The sequence below is a fragment of the Pygocentrus nattereri genome, chromosome 4 (assembly GCF_015220715.1).
Source record: "Pygocentrus nattereri isolate fPygNat1 chromosome 4, fPygNat1.pri, whole genome shotgun sequence".
Classification (NCBI taxonomy): Eukaryota; Metazoa; Chordata; class Actinopteri; order Characiformes; family Serrasalmidae; genus Pygocentrus; species Pygocentrus nattereri.
The window spans coordinates 1,341,296-1,353,318 of NC_051214.1; the positions used below are offsets into that span (position 1 = coordinate 1,341,296).

Here is a 12,023-nt window from a genome sequence, read left to right on the forward strand (position 1 = left end):
ACATACATATATAGGTTATAATATATAATAAAGGCACTACATTTGAGTGAAGAGATTCAGCCCTAGTTTATCCTGTAATAGTGTCACTTGTTCACCTCAGAAAAGACAAATATCATGATATATATTGTATATCGTGATCAAGTATTGAGTATCGTGATGTTCCGTTTCTGCCATATCGCCCACCTCTGGTTCACAATGAGTACAACAGCGCCCCGTATGGCTGCGGCACGGCGGTCCTTCTCACAGGCTCCACGTCCAAGCAGTATCCTTCATACGGGGGACGGGGACGGGGCATCCGAGCTGTCAGTCAAAGTGTGCTTATGGTACAGTCAGAACCAGAACCAGTGGAAGCGAAACAGTTTTGTTTGGTTGTTTTTTTGCGGACGAGTCGAGACCACATCCCATCCGACCGCACCGAGAGGAAGACATGGATTCTTTAAGTGTCCAGCGTCGTGGAGACCAAACAAAACACATTCTCAGTTCACAAAAAGGGACGAAATCGGCAAGATGTCCCGTCAAGTTCAGCGACGTCCTGCGTCTCGAGAGGGAAAAAAAAAAAAAAAGCAAATCTTTTGGAGCTACAAGGCCACACGACGGGCTACGTCAGGCTTGAAGCTTCTAAAGACCCCCAGTCAAATTACAGGCCACGTTTTAGGTTTGATTTCCCCCAAAATCAACAGTGACCTGCAGTTTGACCAGGGGCGCGCAAACCTGTGCACATGACCGTAGCCCACCCAGACTAGGCGGTAAGGCAGCTTTGGTAGGAAAGGCGCTTGTGCGGCAGGTTCAGTCCTGGTTCCTCTCCGGAGTGTTTAATCGCAGCAGCGCTGATGAAGCTCAGCCATTCTGTAGGTGCTCTGGGTGAAAGAGTCTGCAGTGTAAACAGGTGTAACCACAGTGGGGGGGGGGGGGGGGGGGGGGGTGTTGGGGTGTGCGGTTGTCAGTGATCGGGGAGCTGCTGCAGCAGCGGGTTCTGCTCCGTCTCGGGGGTCCGGATGCTGTCTGTGCGAACGATGCAGGTGGGCCGGTGCAGGTTGAGCATCAGGACGAGGTGCTGACGCTCCTGCTTCAGAGACTCGATCTGAGCCTTCAGCTCCCCGTTCAGCAGCTCCAAGCGCTCCGACTCCTGCACAGAGAGAGGGAGGGGGTCTTAGAGCGTGACCTCCTTCAGTGACCTGGTTCACTTTTCAGACATGGAGCACCTTTTCTTTATTACTTAATTACTAAGGTACTCGATTACTTTGCTCATTACTTAGTTACTAAGGTACTCGGTTACTTTGCTCATTACTTAGTTACTAAGGTACTCGATTACTTTGCTCATTACTTAGTTACTAAGGTACTCGGTTACTTTGCTCATTACTTAGTTACTAAGGTACTCAGTTACTTTGCTCATTACTTAGTTACTAAGATACTCGGTTACTTTGCTCATCACTTAGTTACTAAGGTACTCGGTTACTTTGCTCATTACTTAGTTACTAAGGTACTCGGTTACTTTGCTCATCACTTAGTTACTAAGGTACTCGGTTACTTTGCTCATTACTTAGTTACTAAGGTACTCGGTTACTTTGCTCGTTACTTAGTTACTAAGGTACTCGGTTACTTTGCTCATTACTTAGTTACTAAGGTACTCAGTTACTTTGCTCATTACTTAGTTACTAAGGTACTCGGTTACTTTGCTCATTACTTAGTTACTAAGGTACTCGGTTACTTTGCTCATTACTTAGTTACTAAGGTACTCGGTTACTTTGCTCATTACTTAGTTACTAAGGTACTCAGTTACTTCTATAATACTAAAATATAGTTAGTAAGATACGAAGTTACTAAGGTACTCAGTTATTTTGCACATTACTAAGTTACATAGTAAATTACATAACTAAATTACTATGACACTCAGTAACAAGTAGTAATTGAGATAGTTAGCTCACCGCTTAATTACCTTATTAGTTACATAATTAAGTCACTAAGACAGTTACTTATCTCGTTACCTAATTATCTAGTTAGTTATACAAGTAGCTTTTTAGCTCGTTACCTAGTTACACAGTTAGTAATTAAGATACTTCGCTCGTTGCTCTTAGTTACCTTAGTAACTAAGTAATGAGCAAAGTAACTGAGTACCTTAGTACCCAAGTAACTACTTAGTTACCTTGTTAGTAACTTCATACTGAGTTATTTGATACATAGTAGCCTAGCTACTTACTTTAAGGGTTCTTTAGTAAAGACAACGGTTCTACATAGAACTAATGTACATAGATTAAATGTTTCTCTGCATGGTGAGACAGTTCTTCAGCTTGATGGAGAATGTGTTGGTTCTATATAGACGATGTCAAGTTTCTAACAGCAGAACCCTTTTTGGTGCTATGTAGAACCATATACAACACATTCTGCATCAATCTGAAGAACCACTGTCTTTACTAAAGAACCCTTGAAGGATCCTCTTTAAGAATTCATTACTTTCCTACTTAATTACATAATTCAGTTACGAAGAAGGTTAATTACTCAGTAGCTACATAGCTAGCATCTAATAAGCAGCTTATAAGCGATACACTGACTAGTAACAAAGTGGTTACTGAGGTTTTTATTCTACATTGGTATTATAATTATTATAATAATCGTACAGCTATTAAATAACAGTCAACGTGCACACACATCAATTATTATATAATAACACAGTTATAATGCATTAGTTACTTCAACGCTGCCAGTGAAACGCGTTTTAATGGCAGCAGGTTTAAAATCACGCCTGCCTTCATTCAGACTCACTTTCTGCAGAAAGTCCGTTCTCTCCTTCTTCTTGTTTCGACAGCGCGCTGCTGCAACTTTGTTCTTCTCCCTCCTCCTCTTCCTCCTCTCATCTTCATCAGCCATCTGCGCAGAGAGAGCAGAGATCAGCATGAACACAAACACTCCACACCCATTTAACACACTCTATTAAACCATTTCAAACATTTCACACCCACACCCTCCTTTTCGCCTTTTTCTGTAAACTGTACTGATATCTGGCCGCTAGATGGCGCTGTTGGTCATATAAAGAGCGCTGTGGGACACTGACGCTGCAGCTTACTGTAACTGTTGCCAGCAGAGGGCGCTGCTGTGCTTCTGAGCCAAGTTTTCGCAGCGCAGAAAGGCAGCATGTCCACTAGTGCAGTCAGACACCTTAAACGCTGCAGCAGTGACGACTCGTTTCCCATCAACAGGATTTATTTGGAATAGATCCTTTCATACACAAAGCAGCTCAGTGCTTTACTAATGATACTTAGTTCAATACTTTAAGTTAACTTAGTAACTAAGCAATGGGCAAAGTAACTGAGTACCTTAGTAACTAAGTAATGGGCAAAGTAAATGAGTACCTTAGTAACTAAGTAATGGGCAGAGTAACTGAGTACCTTAGTAACTAAGTAATGGGCAAAGTAACTGAGTACCTTAGTAACTAAGTAATGAGCAAAGTAACTGAGTACCTTAGTAACTAAGTAATGAGCAAAGTAACTGAGTACCTTAGTAACTAAGTAATGGGCAAAGTAACTGAGTACCTTAGTAACTAAGTAATGAGCAAAGTAACTGAGTACCTTAGTAACTAAGCAATGGGCAAAGTAACTGAGTACCTTAGTAACTAAGTAATGGGCAAAGTAACTGAGTACCTTAGTAACTAAGTAATGAGCAAAATAACTGAGTACCTTAGTAACTAAGTAATGGGCAAAGTAACCGAGTACCTTAGTAACTAAGTAATGAGCAAAGTAACTGAGTACCTTAGTAACTAAGTAATGGGCAAAGTAACTGAGTACCTTAGTAACTAAGTAATGAGCAAAGTAACTGAGTACCTTAGTAACTAAGTAATGGGCAAAGTAACCGAGTACCTTAGTAACTAAGTAATGAGCAAAGTAACCGAGTACCTTAGTAACTAAGTAATGAGCAAAGTAACTGAGTACCTTAGTAACTAAGTAATGAGCAATGTAATTGAGTACCTTAGTAACTAAGTAATGAGCAAAGTAACTGAGTACCTTAGTAACTAAGTAATGAGCAAAGTAACTGAGTACCTTAGTAACTAAGTAATGAGCAAAGTAACTGAGTACCTTAGTAACTAAGTAATGAGCAATGTAATTGAGTACCTTAGTAACTAAGTAATGAGCAAAGTAACTGAGTACCTTAGTAACTAAGTAATGAGCAATGTAATTGAGTACCTTAGTAACTAAGTAATGAGCAAAGTAACTGAGTACCTTAGTAACTAAGTAATGAGCAATGTAATTGAGTACCTTAGTAACTAAGTAATGAGCAAAGTAACGAGTACCTTAGTAACTAAGTAACATTAACTACGTTTCTAATTAGTTCCCTTGTTAGTAACTTGATTAGTTAAGATACTTGAGTTATTTGATACTTAGTAACCTAGTTACTTACTTTAAGAGTTCTTAGTAAAGACAGTGGTTCTATATGGAACCATGAACACAAACTTTTACATGCTTAAATGGTTCTCTGCATGGTGAAATGGTTCTTTGGACTGATGGAGAATGTGTTGGTTCTATATAGCACCAAAAAAGGTTCTGCTGTTGCGATGATGTCACGTTTGTAAAAATTAAAAATAGAATTAAAGAACCACTTTAAATTAGGACTAGGCTTATAAAGCGTTTGTGAATAGTTTAAAATCATTTTTAAAGGTTATTAAGACTTCAAAATCATTCATAAGCATTTGCAATGCTTACATTAACCCTGTATTGCATTAATTAGTACTTAAACATGCTAAATATATTGTGTTTTTGTTGTTTAAAATTGCGTAAATAATAAAATATTTGAAGTTGTTTCGTTGTTTTTCTTTAAATGGGGTAAATTGTTGCCATATGGCAGCAATGCGCCGTCGTAGCACAGCACCATAAAATGTAAAAATAAAGCACCGTAAAATCTCATTTTTCTCTAAAAACATCCTTTAAGTGAAAACAAGACCAAACAAATCCAACTTAGTGGATCTTAGTGGATCTTAGTGGGTCTAATATTTACAAACACGCTCTTACTCATCTCATGTTACAGTTCAATCGGGCCCTTTCTATTAATGTGTTTATGACCCAGGTAATAACCATTAACACCATGTATAAATCATTCATAAACACCTCCAAAGGCAGCGTAAATTTAAAGCAGTGCCACATTCAGCATTACAGGCGAACACGCCTGCGCCTCACCTCGCTCTGCAGGAGGCTGAAGGGGCGTTTGCTGGGGTGTATGAGCTCTATGGGCGTCGCCGACCCTCGCAGGCTGAACATCTCGGCTAGTTTGAGCTGCTCCGTCAGCGTGGAGTCTGGAAAGCCGGCCAGAGGAGACAAGCTGGGCAGAGAACCGGCCGGCACCATGGGGTCAGGCATCTGAGCGGGCATCATTACTGTCTGACTGTAAAGAAAACACAGAAAAGCTTTTAATAATGCACCCTCTGAAGGAGAATTCCACAGAATATTCAAAATTCCTGTGGTTACGATGTAAACACGTCATTCAGATCGGTTCACTTTTTATTCACCACCCAGAACCTCCAGAGAACCTACACGAGTCTTCTGAGCTTATATGGAATGTTGATGATGGAAAACAGTGGAAAATCTGGAATAATGAGTTTTCTTTGGGGACTATTTTGCCGCACAGCGCCCTGCATGTCTCCCTCCACCATGAATGGAGTTGAAGTTCTCTAAACTCTCATAAAACAGCGTCTCAGTCATCAGGCAGTGAATTCAGAACCAGTTCATGTAGGAACTTTCTGTAGGAGCTTTTAGAGGGACGTCTGGTTCCCATCACCACCAGTTCTGACTGCTTATCGAGTTTATCTAGAACAGTGCGTTTCACACCCGAACCGCTCTGTTTACATCTCAACTGCTTAATTACGCAGGAATGTTCAACATCCAGCGCCTGCCTGCACAAAACATCTCAAGTATTTCGCTTAAATTTAAACGCTGATGGGATATGAAAACTTAAAAACTTACAGTGAGGAACTTTTTCCTCTTTAAAAGTCTGCAAACGATCCACTGAATGCAAATGATAACGAAAGTAAACGACATCTAAAACTGGATGACAATCTCAGTAGCGTGCATGTAAACACTCGAGAGAAGGTTCTAGATCCTCAGCACAGCAGCTCGGCGTGTGGCTTTCGCTTGCTGGAGAGCGTAAAGGCCTCTTACTGAGATTTCCAAAAACAGAGCGGCTCTACTGGAAGCCCAGTCTGCCCGCCTGACTCTAGAAAACAAAACAAAAACTCTTCGGTGTCTCCGGCTGGAAAGCCCCACCCACGCGCCCGTAAGCAGGCCGGACCAGGCTTCGGCACTGTCTGCTGCGGCCGGCGCTGCTGCGAGGTTACATAACGACTTCAGGCCTGAAATAGTTTCCTTTGTTAACTCTGCAATCATCGCAAACTCAAAACACATGCAGGGAGCTTTCGCAGAACAGAGAGAGGGAGAGGGAGGGAATGAGGAACCGGCCTGAGGAACTCACACTGACCAAACCTGCTGCCCACGCAACCCTGCAGCAACCGGGCCCAGACACACACCCAAACATCTCAAAAGGCTGAATTTAGTCTCCACTCCTCATGGGAATTATTCAGTGTGCTGAGAAATATCAAACATGACCTTTATTACTGTTAAAACGTCCAAACGTTCAACGTTCACGTCACACGACAGCGGAAAACGGACAACAAACACAGCGCAGGCAGTCGAACGAACAAGCCTGAACACCTCCGGCCAATTAGTGTTTTACTGATTTCCTGAGTGGCAGCGAGTTAACATGTTCTCTCCTGTTAAACAATCCGCACCATTTCCAAGCCGCCTCAGCATATTTCAAAAGAAATAACAAAGTGTGCCGTAACTTTTTCACAGGCCCCGTTTTGTGTTTTATCACGTTTCCTTTATGCCAAACTCAGCAGACGCACGGCGGCAGGTAGGACCGGGTTCCCCGTTAGCTTATTTTTAACAAACCCGGGGCGCACAAACTTTTGCACATGAGCAAGTGGCTGGGGGTTAAATATAACGTACAGTTTCACTTTCTGTCTCTGCATATCTCTCACCCTGTCTGTCTGTCTGTGTCTGTCTCTCTCTCTGTCTCTCAATCTCTCACCCTGTCTGTCTGTCTGTGTCTGTCTCTCTCTCTGTCTCTCAATCTCTCACCCTGTCTGTCTGTCTGTGTCTGTCTCTCTCTCTGTCTCTCAATCTCTCACCCTGTCTGTCTGTCTGTGTCTGTCTCTCTCTCTGTCTCTCAATCTCTCACCCTGTCTGTCTGTCTGTCTCTCTCTCTGTCTCTCAATCTCTCACCCTGTCTGTCTGTCTGTGTCTGTCTCTCTCTCTCTGTCTCTCTCTCTCTCTCTCTCTCTCTCTGTCCCTCTCTCTCTCTCTCTGTCCCTCTCTCTCTCTCTCTGTCCCTCTCTCTCTGTCTCTCTCTCTCTCTCTGTCTCTCTCTCTCTCTCTCTGTCTCTCTCTCTCTGTCTCTCTCTCTCTGTCTCTCTCTCTCTCTCTCTGTCCCTCTCTCTCTGTCTCTGTCTCTCTCTCTGTCCCTCTCTCTGTCCCTCTCTCTCTGTCTCTCTCTCTGTCTCTCTCTCTCTGTCTCTCTCTCTGTCTCTCTCTCTGTCTCTCTCTCTGTCTCTCTCTCTGTCTCTCTCTCTGTCTCTCTCTCTGTCTCTCTCTCTGTCTCTCTCTCTCTGAGCATGCTCAAACACTTGGGGCTGGGCAATGTGATGATGAACATCATTATTGTGATACACAACGTCACAATACAATATTCTCTCGTGATCATATGATCATGTGGTGTTTATCGCCAGTGCTCGTAGAAACGGATCGTTTCATGGACGGAGCCGATCAGTCCAGTGACCTTAGTAACTAAGTAATGAGCAAAGTAACTGAGTACCTTAGTAACTAAGTAATGAGCAAAGTAACCGAGTATCTTAGTAACTAAGTAATGGGCAAAGTAACTGAGTACCTTAGTAACTAAGTGATGAGCAAAGTAACCGAGTATCTTAGTAACTAAGTAATGAGCAAAGTAACCGAGTACCTTAGTAACTAAGTAATGAGCAAAGTAACCGAGTACCTTAGTAACTAAGTAATGAGCAAAGTAACCGAGTATCTTAGTAACTAAGTAATGAGCAAAGTAACCGAGTACCTTAGTAACTAAGTGATGAGCAAAGTAACCGAGTATCTTAGTAACTAAGTAATGAGCAAAGTAACCGAGTACCTTAGTAACTAAGTAATGAGCAAAGTAACCAAGTACCTTAGTAACTAAGTAACGAGCAAAGTAACCGAGTACCTTAGTAACTAAGTAATGGGCAGAGTAACTGAGTACCTTAGTAACTAAGTAATGAGCAAAGTAACCGAGTACCTTAGTAACTAAGTAATGAGCAAAGTAACTGAGTACCTTAGTAACTAAGTGATGAGCAAAGTAACCGAGTACCTTAGTAACTAAGTAATGGGCAAAGTAACTGAGTACCTTAGTAACTAAGTAATGAGCAAAGTAACTGAGTACCTTAGTAACTAAGTGATGAGCAAAGTAACTGAGTACCTTAGTAACTAAGTAATGAGCAAAGTAACTGAGTACCTTAGTAACTAAGTAATGAGCAAAGTAACTGAGTACCTTAGTAACTAAGTGATGAGCAAAGTAACTGAGTACCTTAGTAACTAAGTAATGAGCAAAGTAACCGAGTACCTTAGTAACTAAGTAATGAGCAAAGTAACCGAGTACCTTAGTAACTAAGTAATGAGCAAAGTAACCAAGTACCTTAGTAACTAAGTAACGAGCAAAGTAACCGAGTACCTTAGTAACTAAGTAATGGGCAGAGTAACTGAGTACCTTAGTAACTAAGTAATGAGCAAAGTAACCGAGTACCTTAGTAACTAAGTAATGAGCAAAGTAACTGAGTACCTTAGTAACTAAGTGATGAGCAAAGTAACCGAGTACCTTAGTAACTAAGTAATGGGCAAAGTAACTGAGTACCTTAGTAACTAAGTAATGAGCAAAGTAACTGAGTACCTTAGTAACTAAGTGATGAGCAAAGTAACTGAGTACCTTAGTAACTAAGTAATGAGCAAAGTAACTGAGTACCTTAGTAACTAAGTGATGAGCAAAGTAACCGAGTACCTTAGTAACTAAGTAATGAGCAATGTAATTGAGTACCTTAGTAACTAAGTGATGAGCAAAGTAACCGAGTACCTTAGTAACTAAGTAATGAGCAAAGTAACTGAGTACCTTAGTAACTAAGTGATGAGCAAAGTAACCGAGTACCTTAGTAACTAAGTAATGAGCAATGTAATTGAGTACCTTAGTAACTAAGTAATGAGCAAAGTAACCGAGTACCTTAGTAACTAATTAATGAGCAAAGTAACCGAGTACGAGTGAATGGTAACTGAGAAGTATCTCACATTAAAAAATACATTGATGTTCAGGGACGGATGGATTTCCGAAATCTGCTGTTTCGATCGGTCAGTCGTATGTTCTGCAGCACTGAACATCTTCTAAAGCCACCTTATCGGAGAACAATGAAAAATGTTCTCTGTACTTCTGAACGTTCCTTCTTACTTCTGTGCTATTGATGCCACCAGGCAGAGCTGGGCAATACGGCAAAAAATATCACGATACTTCCGGATATTTTCACGATACACAATATGCATTGCAATATTTCATTTTTCTGAAATACTATAATAATAACAATGATAATGATAATAATAACAATGATAATGATAATTTTTTTTAAAGAAGGTTCTTCCATGCTTCTTTATTAAAGAAAATGGTTCTGTATAGCACCATGAATACTCAAAGAACCCTTTGCTGCTGGTTCTCTGCATGGTGAAACGGTTCTTCTGATTGATGGAGAACGTGCTGTAAATGGTTCTATAAAGAACCTTTTCTGAAAATTGTTCTATATAGCTCCAAAAAAGGCAAGCTTATAACAGAAGGATCCTTTTAGGTGCTACATAGAACCATATACAAGACCATCTCCCTCACTCTGGAGACCAATTACACCATGCAGAGAACTGATTAAGCAGCAAAGGCTTCTTTGAAGGGTTTCTTACAGAACCACAGTCTTTACTAAAGAACCAACTGAATGGACTGAAGCCAGTTGAACAGGCTGACTCTGCTCACTCTGCACTGAAACAAGGTGAGTCGGCGGCTGAGTCGGCGCTCATCAGGAGGGAACTGTGCCAACTCGCCCCCCCAACACCAGCCTGAGACACTGCACTGAGGTTTCATCATCGCTGAGCCCGGAGAACGCGTTCCCTCCGCTCCCGCACTCACCACCAGGTTCTGTTGCTTTTATTTACGGTTTATTTTGAATTTTATTAACCTAAAACAGCCGTAACTCATTTCTTCACTTCGTCCCTCACACTCTTCACAAAGATGAAGGGTTCTTAAACAAAGGCAAAGGTGAACCATGTGACCTTTGCTTGCTTAAACGGTTCTAGGCACAGTTCTTCGGATTGATGGGGAACGTGTCTATATAGCACCAGAGAGGGTTCTACTATTGTTACAAGCTGGACATTGTAACTAACAACAGCAGAACCATTTTCGGTCCTACATAGAACGGTTTTCAGAAAGGTTCTACGCAGGAATACAACACACAATACGTACGTATACAACACATTCTCCATCAGTCTGAAGAACCAACTCGACCACGCAAAGAACCATTTAAGCATGCAAATGGTCACATGCTTCTAAACAGAACCATTCCCTTTACTCGAGAACCCTCGAAGAACCACCTTTTTTTATAGTGTGCAATTAAACTGGCTATTTTTGTTACTGCACCTTTAAGAGTGATATATGTAAATGAGCTCTGCTCTGATTGGCTGTGCCTGATTTGAAAGCAGTCCGGGCTGAAACGCCCCTTATAACCTCAGTGTGAGTGGGCGGGGCTAAACTGCAGCAGGTTATGTAACTGTTAAACTGTTATGTAACAATATTTAATAAACATGTTATTAAGCAGACAATTGTTTTTACAAGATAAAACTTGATCAAACGAAGCAGACAGAAGTCAATTCTGCAGAATGGGACTTCAGACGCTTTTCACTCAGATTTGTGCCTGACGTTAGCGTTAGCTCTTAGCGGTTAGCGCTTGCCATGTAGTAACTTGACTGTGTTGCGTCTGTGCTAAGCTAACATCTACAGCCAGTGTTTACTGACTAACAAACACCTGAAAAACCAAAACCCAGGACTGACACGTTCTGAAGCTTCACGGGAGGAAAAACGTAAACGAGTAATTTAGAGTAAAGTCAGAAATTAGACCATAACAACGTAAACGAGCGGCTGGGGGTTAAATATAAAGTACAGTTTCACTTTCTGCCTCTGCATATCTCTCGCCCTGTCTGTCTGTCTGTCTCTCTCTCTCTCTGTCTGTGTCCGTCTCTGTGTCTCTCTCTCTCTCTGTCTCCCTCTCTCTCTCTGTCTCTCTGTCCGTCTCTCTGTCTTTCTGTCCATCTCTCTGTCTCTCTCTGTCCGTCTCTCTGTCTCTGTCCGTCTCTCTCCCTCTCTCTCTCTCTCTGTCCGTCTCTCTCTCTGTCTCTCTGTCCGTCTCTCTCTGTCTCTCTGTCCGTCTCTCTCTGTCTCTCTGTCCGTCTCTCTCTGTCTCTCTCTCTCTGTCTCTGTCTCTGTCTCTCTCTCTCTCTCTGCCTCTCTCTCTCTGCCTCTCTCTCTCTGTCTCTCTCTGTCTCTCTCTGTCCGTCTCTCTGAGCCTGCTCAAACACTTGGGGCTGGGCAATGTGATGATGAACATCATTATTGTGATACACAACGTTGCACTACAATATTCTATCATGATCATTTTTTCTCGTGAGCAGCGTTTTTTCCTCTGTTCCAGCCGATCAGACGTCTGATAAACATGAATATCGTCACGCATCGCGAACCTGCAGCCTTCTGCAGCCCTGATCTCCAGCGTCTGTGATAAACAAGCTGCAGAACGGGATCACATGGCAAACGAAACGCCAGTAAAACGTAAAATAAACTTTCAGATGGTTCAGTCCAGTGAGCAGTCGGTTCGGATCGCCACGCAGGCCTTGACCACGATGACCGTGTTGTCGGTGGAGTCCTGCAGTCTG

General features: G+C 42.0%; 1 protein-coding gene across 2 annotated transcripts in view; it reads right to left on the reverse strand.

Moving 5' to 3' along the window:
• Window positions 1-924: 924 nt before the first annotated feature.
• jdp2b (Jun dimerization protein 2b) overlaps window positions 925-12,023 on the reverse strand; it is a 12,589-nt gene continuing 1,490 nt past the window's right edge. The window contains exons 1-4 of one of the 2 annotated variants that reach the window (XM_017706944.2): window positions 5,946-6,109; window positions 5,163-5,367; window positions 2,761-2,865; window positions 925-1,126 (exon numbers count right to left, since the gene is read on the reverse strand). In XM_017706944.2, coding sequence (XP_017562433.1) covers window positions 941-1,126; window positions 2,761-2,865; window positions 5,163-5,357 — 486 coding nt within the window. In that variant the 5' untranslated portion in view covers window positions 5,358-5,367; window positions 5,946-6,109 and the 3' untranslated portion in view covers window positions 925-940. Of the gene's footprint in view, window positions 1,127-2,760; window positions 2,866-5,162; window positions 5,368-5,945; window positions 6,110-12,023 lie in introns of those variants that run through there. The other variant, XM_017706943.2, reaches the window with a different exon arrangement.